At 35.2% G+C, this 7,538-nt stretch overlaps 1 protein-coding gene across 1 annotated transcript; it reads right to left on the bottom strand.

The window, feature by feature from the left end:
• Window positions 1-390: 390 nt before the first annotated feature.
• Window positions 391-1,603, bottom strand: LOC140840485 (zinc finger protein ZAT9-like). Its single transcript, XM_073207671.1, has one exon. It carries the CDS (start codon window positions 1,460-1,462, stop codon window positions 539-541), a length of 924 nt encoding a protein of 307 aa, XP_073063772.1. The 5' UTR covers window positions 1,463-1,603; the 3' UTR covers window positions 391-538.
• Between the last annotated feature and the right edge of the window lie 5,935 nt (window positions 1,604-7,538).

Raw genomic sequence — 7,538 nt, 5'->3', positions numbered from 1 at the left:
AAATTTGATTAACTCGAGTGAAATAATCGATAAACTAATGTGCAAATTTTATATAAGGGAAAATGAATAAGCCCATTAATATATTACATTGGAGAAAATGAATGACTCCAAATATTAAATTCTTTGTAATATTAATATTGAAACTAAAAAAATATTTGCTTTTTCCCCATAAATTACCTTTTTTCACATTTTAGAACATTGGCTAAAAGGAATACCACAAACATTGGACATACATATCATATACTTCGTCGTAACCAAATTATATATCGGTCCGAATTATATATAATTAGAAAATGTTTGAGTATTATGAAAAGAATATAGCGGTCACATGTTCTAGAAGTTGAAAAAAAAAAAACAAACAAACAAAACAAACAAACCACTAACTAAATGGCTAAATCTCAAAGGTTGGGGCCGAGGTGGTATTTTATAAATTTTAACGTCAAAAAAAAAAAAAAAAAAAAAAACAAATGTCACAAACTTTTGTCGATATATATTTGATCCACGAAGGTACATTGAATGACTCACTCAAACCAGGATCCTACGTGCCATCATCATCAACTGGCGCAGGGAGATTGAGATCAATGCTCAATGTTCCGCCAATTCTTGGAACTGCACCCACAAAATGTGACCTTTTGTGCCCTCCAAGTGCCTGCCCCGAAGCAAACACCCTATTGCAGAAAGGGCACTCATGTACCCTCTCCGCCGTAGGGAAGCCGTGGGGAGACGTTTCCGATGTCGACGCTATCGGGTTGACCTTGATTTTCTTGTGGCTCGCCCTGTGCCCACCAAGTGCCTGATAGGACCTAAACATCTCGTTACATGTCTTGCACCTATACTCGCCTCTAAGTTTACTAGCACCCTTTTTCACTTTCAAAACATCATCAGAATATTCTTCATGACCATCATCTTCGAATACCTTTTCTTTTTCTCCCCTTTTCCACTTGTCTCTGGACAGCATCATCAAGCAATAAGCGACGTCTTCGTCTTCCGATGTCGTGTCCGAAATCGAGCTCAAAGCCTCGGTGGTCTCCGAGGCGGTTGAGTTCTTGATTTGTAGGACATGATGATAAGTAGTAGCACCCTTCAAATCAGAACCTGAAACTGATCTTGAATATCTAGCCCTCTTTGATCTTCTTCTGATCACCAAATCTTTCCTCGACGAATCGGTTTCGCTCTCCCAATCTTGAACATCAACAGAACAGAACTCTGCAGGATCCCCAGAAACCGATCCCTTTTCGAAACTCTGCCTCTTCCCTTCTTCATTTCCGGACGATGATCGAGATGAAATCGACAAACACGATCGAGAATCATCGAAATTCTCGGAAGGGTCCTCGTCCTTCTCACGTTTGGATCCCTTTTTGGCCGTGCAGAGATTCATGACATGAGATCTCATGTGCCCCCCTAGAGCTTTTCCATTAGCAAAATTTCTGAAACAAAGCTTGCATCTGTGTGCAGTCTCCATCGATAGAAATAGATGAAAACGGATGCTTTTCTCAAACACACACACACTGTGTTTTTTGGTTCTTGAAATGTTGGGAGCGTCTCTGCAGATACTGAGTGCGTTTGAACGTAGTAGGAGTAGGTGACAAGCATTCTTTCACCCTAGCTACGAAATATATGTATCTTAAGAATTCTGTGACAATATTTAATTTGAGGCTATACTTTTTACTTTGAAACGGCAAAAAAAATGAAATTAATAAGGCAAATTTCATTAAAGTTACATCTTTAAGGCAAAGATGGACGTGTAACATGCGGACTAGTATCTAATATACACAACTTCGGTCAATTTTGTGTGACACGTCTACTATTTGTGTCACTAATGAAAAAATATTATTTTTTATACTAAAAATATAACTTATTATTTATAAATTTAAACATGATTGATATACCTCACGGATAAAGATAAGTGAGATCGTCTCCTTTTATATTCCAGAGAAGAGTTGTCTCGGTCCTACAAATTAACACGTTTGTCCTGAAAAATAATTATTTTTTATGAGTTGAGTCGAGTAAGACATCACTTTTACAAAATTAAGTTGGTTGATGGTATCATATGATTTTTTTATTAATACTATATATATATATATATATATATATATATATATATATATATATATATATATATAAATTACAAATAAAAATTTTGGGTCAACTCTTTACTTCAAGGATCTCGTTGAATTGCAAAGTTAACAGTTAAAAGTTGGGTCCTAGTTGTGTGATATCGCTTTTTGTTGGTTTTAATTCTATTTCACCGAAGTGTTGGCGAGATTTATGTATCTTCACACAATTCTAAAGAATACAAATTTTTTTTAAAAAAATGGAAGAGAATTGACTGTTCTGTGCGAATATATTTTATAACTAATAAATGATAAAATTTGTCAAATTCGTCATGTAAGTTGTCATATTTTCTCTTTTCATCCTCTAGTTTGTCAAAATTAGATCTTGGACTTGTACGTACAATGTAATTTTTTTTTTGGGACCAAAAATACTCATTTACATTAAGATATATTATTGTCCTTGGTTTAATGGAGTATAACGAATGTGCAATCAACTATGGTTTATTTTCAGAATTCTAGCTTTTAATTTTTGAATTTCCAATGAAAAACATAAAATGAAAAATGGCCAAATTATATTACGGAGATGAATATTGTAATGCCCTAGATTTTATATCATGTTAAGCAAAGATTATTAAAGTTGAATTGATATAATTATAGACGGGCTATTACAAGACCAGATTGGTCAAACATTTAAATTTAACATGTTGGGGACAGAATTGCTGGCGCCCGAGCGGTAAAGATCGACCGCCCGAGCGCCAGTGTGCATTAAGAAGGTGTTCGGGCAGAAATGTTGGCGCCCGGGCGGTAGTTTTTGACCGCCCGAGCGCCAAAGAAGCAAATCTGTAGTGCTCGAGCCGAGAGGGCCGTGCTCGAGCCGTACATTATTACCGCCCGAGCGCCGACCAGGATGCGAGAAAAGTGACACGTTTCAATACATGCAACGGGATATATATATATATAAACGGTGATCCTTCAGATTAGTTTGAGGAGGAAATAAAGAAGCTAAAGAATCTCCGGGAAAATCCTTACGCCTTTATATTTCAATCCGTCCGTTAGATTTTAAATCCGACTTCGGTACTGTGCTCCTAGCAACGTAGGCTTCGACTGGACGTAAGTTTTACTACGTTTTAACATGTTTGGAAATTATGATGTTGTTAGAATTGATTACACGTCATATATGTTGTTCTTGACATGTTAGACAGTGTAGAATCGAAGTCAGATTAAGAAACGGACTGAATATGGAATTGTTATGATTTTCAGAATGAAATTGACTGAGATGTGATGTCGGATTTGTACAGTGGTTGATTATAAGTTAGTGGTATTAGTATATACTGGTGTGGTATTACTGGTATCGCAAGATTGTACCATTGTACTGGCAGAATTTGATGAAACAGAAATGTTTGTGAATTGATTAGAATATTGATACAGTGTATTGGTATTGTCATTGCCAGATTGAACAGTGACAGACTTTGAGTCGAGACTTCGATTGTATCAGAGCGACATCAAGAAAGGTATAAATAAATGTTGATTCGGGATTGCACAACTCGAGTTAGGTTTGACTTGAGTTTCCCTAAATCACATACTTTATTTGATTGCATTGATATTTGCAGATTATCAGATTGATATGTTAATGTATTGACTTAGAACAGAGTCAGAGTCCGAGTCTATGGCAGACAGCCTAGCTAGGGCAGAACCGCCGAGTCTTTCTCAGAACCGATACGACTCTAGACTTACGGTGTATCGAAGAGCTTTAGATGTAGATCGACGTCTATCTCAGACACTCGATACAGCATACCAAAGTCTAAATTAGATTGGGATCCCTAGATTTGAGATAAGATAAGACTAGATCACGAGTCATTAATTCATGTAATCAGATTAGATACATGTTTTGATGTTTGTATATGCTCTTATATATGTTTTATATGATTGCATGTAATACATTGTTTATACTGAGATATTTATATCTCACCTGAGTTATCCGGCTGTTGTCTTATTTGTATGTGTGCATGACAACAGGTGGGACAAGTACAGGGTCACAGAGGTGAAGACTGATCGAGATTAGAGTGGTGATACCGGACTTGGACTAGAGCTAGGGTTTAAACACTTGATAGTAGTTGTTGAACCTGAGTATGTATGATTGTATATTTTATCAGATTTATCCTTTTATACTGATATGTATAGGAGTTTGATTACATTACCTTCCGCATTTTAAAAAAAAAATTTAGACCCTGATTATTATAATTGATTTAGTCCCAATGACGATTAAGAACATGATTAGCGTCCGGGTCCCCACAAATATTATATCTATAGAAAAATCTTACTAAACACAATAAAATTCTAAAATAACAAAAATTTATCCTACTTAAAAAATTGATTAGTTAATTATACAAAATCTTATTTAAGATCATTGATAAAGTTTTGAGCTATGATATTATATTTTCTATAAAAAAAAATTCCTTACTGCCAAAAAAAAATAATTAACTATGCACAAGCTAATAGTAAATTAGAAAAGTTCAAATTGCATAGGCAACTATGACAAAAACTTGTGTGAGACTGGTCTCACGAGTAATATTTATCATTAACTTATCTTTATATTATATATCACATGTTTATCCTATTATGTGTACCAAACTATGCCAAGAGTATTATTTTTTATCGTGAATATCGATAGAGTTGACTCATATCAAAGATAAAGATTCATGAGACCATCTCACAAAAAATATACTCGACAACTATTACTATTCAATTAATTGTGGTCAAATATTTTCCTCTAACCTCCTCCGTTGAGAATGGAGTGTTGTGGGGGAAGTAAATGCCGTTTTGTTTGGGACTAATGGACGGACCTCATTTAGTTGTTTAGCTAGCCTACTTTAAAATTTATGGTCTTTTTTCTTTTTCTTTATATTCAAATTAAACATATTATTCCACATGAATTTTGATTATAATCATGTAATATAAAATAAAAACCTCTCTAATTAGTAAAAAAAATTAATAAAACACCACATATATATCTATGACTTTCATTAAAAATGTATGATCAAATTGTTTTTTACACACAAAAAAAAGGTTTATGAAACAAAAAGAAAAAAAACTATCCGATCTATTAAAATTCGAGTAGGTATCTTGTGCGACGATCTCACGAATCTTTCTCTGTGCGACGGATCAATCCCTACCGATATTCACAATAAAAAGTAATACTCTTAGCATAAAAAATAATATATTTTAATAGATGACCCAAATAAGAGATCCGTCTCACAAAATACGACCCATGAGACTGTCTCACACAAGTTTTTGCCTTAAAATTCAGTCAATATTTAGTTAGTTGGCAACTTTGGTATTCGAAGTCTAATAATAATAATAATAATAATTTATTACCACCTAGTACAGGTCCATTTTGAGAAAAAAGTGGGCAAATTTTCGAAGTCAATGCACTTGTTTTCCAGTAGTGTTTCATTAATTCTATGAAGAAATTTTTAGCTCACAAAGAAGTCAACTTTCCTATGACGAAAGAAATTCTATCTTCCAGTTGTGAATCATGCTCGCACCAAACGAAGGGGTAATCCAATATAGCCTTTTCTCCATTTTCTACACATTTGTTGATTAGGATTTTCTCAAGTCTGGCCTATATAAAATATGCTTTTGGATACATACAAAGAGTGTACGTAGCTTAGTAACTTTTAATCTGACGGACAAAATTTAATTATTTCGATTTTTTCTTTCGGAATTTATCATGAAATTTATATAACCTAGATATTGTGATATTTTTTTTCCACCATTTCTCATGCTAATATTTGTCGTAAAATGATCGACGTACCGATCCAAACTCCAGGAAGGCAGCCTAAAAAAATTGCCTTCACATTTGATCAAGTTCCGCTCGTTGAAAAGTATAATTTGTTGCAGCGAAAGAGAAATCAAGATGGCTCGATCAGACCGTATTTGTATGAATAGTAAATTGGTAATAACGTGAGCAAACACAAAATCCAAAGGATGATGCAAAAGCATGGACAATAATGCTTCAAGGTAGGGGCATGCTCAACGTACGTAAGCCAAATAATTAATTACAAGTGACGATGCAAGTATTGGAGAATGAGTCAAAGTTTATTTAGCTTACGTGTCATGCTAGTGGCTCAAGTTTATTGCTTAGTCAATTTGGTTAAGATTTAGTGGATCTCATAGTTGGATAAGAGGATTAGTGGCTTAGTGGTTAATATTTGTTTTACTCTGTTTTTATAAATAGCATATGTAAATGGGTCTTTAATAAATCAAGTTGAGGTTCACTTAAACAGCAGAGTGCATGTCTTTGTCCTCTTCTTTGGCCTAATATCTTCTTCTCCAACATTTGTGGTATCAGAGCACATGTTTGAGAGAGAGTAGAGTGCAAACACGTAAGTTGAGGGATATACTTTGAAGAAGACTTTCATGGCCAACAGTACTTCTGCAATGGGTGCTGCACAACCACTTATTCCAATTTTTAAAGGAGAAGGCTATGAATTCTGGAGTATCCGTATGAAGACTCTGCTCAAATCTCAAGATATTTGGGACTTGGTAGAACATGGGTTTACCTATCCTGACGAAGAAAGAAGGTTGAGGGAGAATAGGAAGAGAGATTCAAAGGCATTGGTAATTATGAAGCAAGCTGTTCATGACTGTATCTTCTCAAGAATCGCATCTGCGACCACGTCAAAGCAAGCATGGTAAATTCTGCAGAAAAAATTTCAAGGTGATTCAAAAATCATCGTGGTGCGGCTGCAGTCACTTCGACGAGACTTTGAAACCTTGATAATGAACAAGGGAGAATCAATTTCTGATTTTTTGGCAAGAACAATGGCAATAATCAGTCAAATGTGATCTTACGGAGAGAAGATTAATGACCAGACCATCGTTGAAAAGGTATTGAGAAGTTTAACTCCAAAATTTGATCATGTTGTCGCTACAATAGAAGAATCTAAGGATTTGTCAGTTTTTTCATTTGATGAACTAATGGGGTCTTTGCAAGCCCATGAGTCAAGAATTAACAGGTCACTTGAAAGACATGAAGAAAGGCATTTCAAATGAAGGAGGCAGTCTCAAAACATGGAGAAATTGAAATCTCAACAACTAGAGGCCGTGGAAGAGGAGGATTCCATGGTCATGGTCGTGGTCGAGGTTTTGGTAGAGGACGAGGCAGAGGTAGATTCGACTGGCAATCGAAATACACCAATGAGCAAAGAACTAACAAGAATGGTGTTCAATGCTATCAATGCAAGGGATATGGGCATGTAAAAGCTTATTATCCAAACAAAGACCAACAAGTGAATTATGTGGCAGAGATTGAAGAGGAAAGTAAGCTTTTTATGGTTCATTCTAATAATGAAAATAATTCAAGTGGTGTGTGGTTTGTAGATAGCGGTTGTTCAAACCATATGACGGGCACAAAATCCATGTTTAAAGAGCTTGATGAGACACAAAAGCTGAAGGTGGAGCTTGGGAATGGTAAAGATGTGC

The sequence above is a fragment of the Primulina eburnea genome, chromosome 9 (genome assembly GCF_022965805.1).
Source record: "Primulina eburnea isolate SZY01 chromosome 9, ASM2296580v1, whole genome shotgun sequence".
Taxonomy (NCBI): domain Eukaryota; kingdom Viridiplantae; phylum Streptophyta; class Magnoliopsida; order Lamiales; family Gesneriaceae; genus Primulina; species Primulina eburnea.
Note: the sequence above shows the minus strand (reverse complement) of the source record. Positions and strands in the feature narration are given on the sequence as shown.

Coding starts and splice junctions, on each gene's coding strand:
- LOC140840485 (XM_073207671.1), bottom strand. CDS start 1,462: ATGGAGACTGCACACAGATGCAAGCTTTGTTTCAGAAATTTTGCTAAT.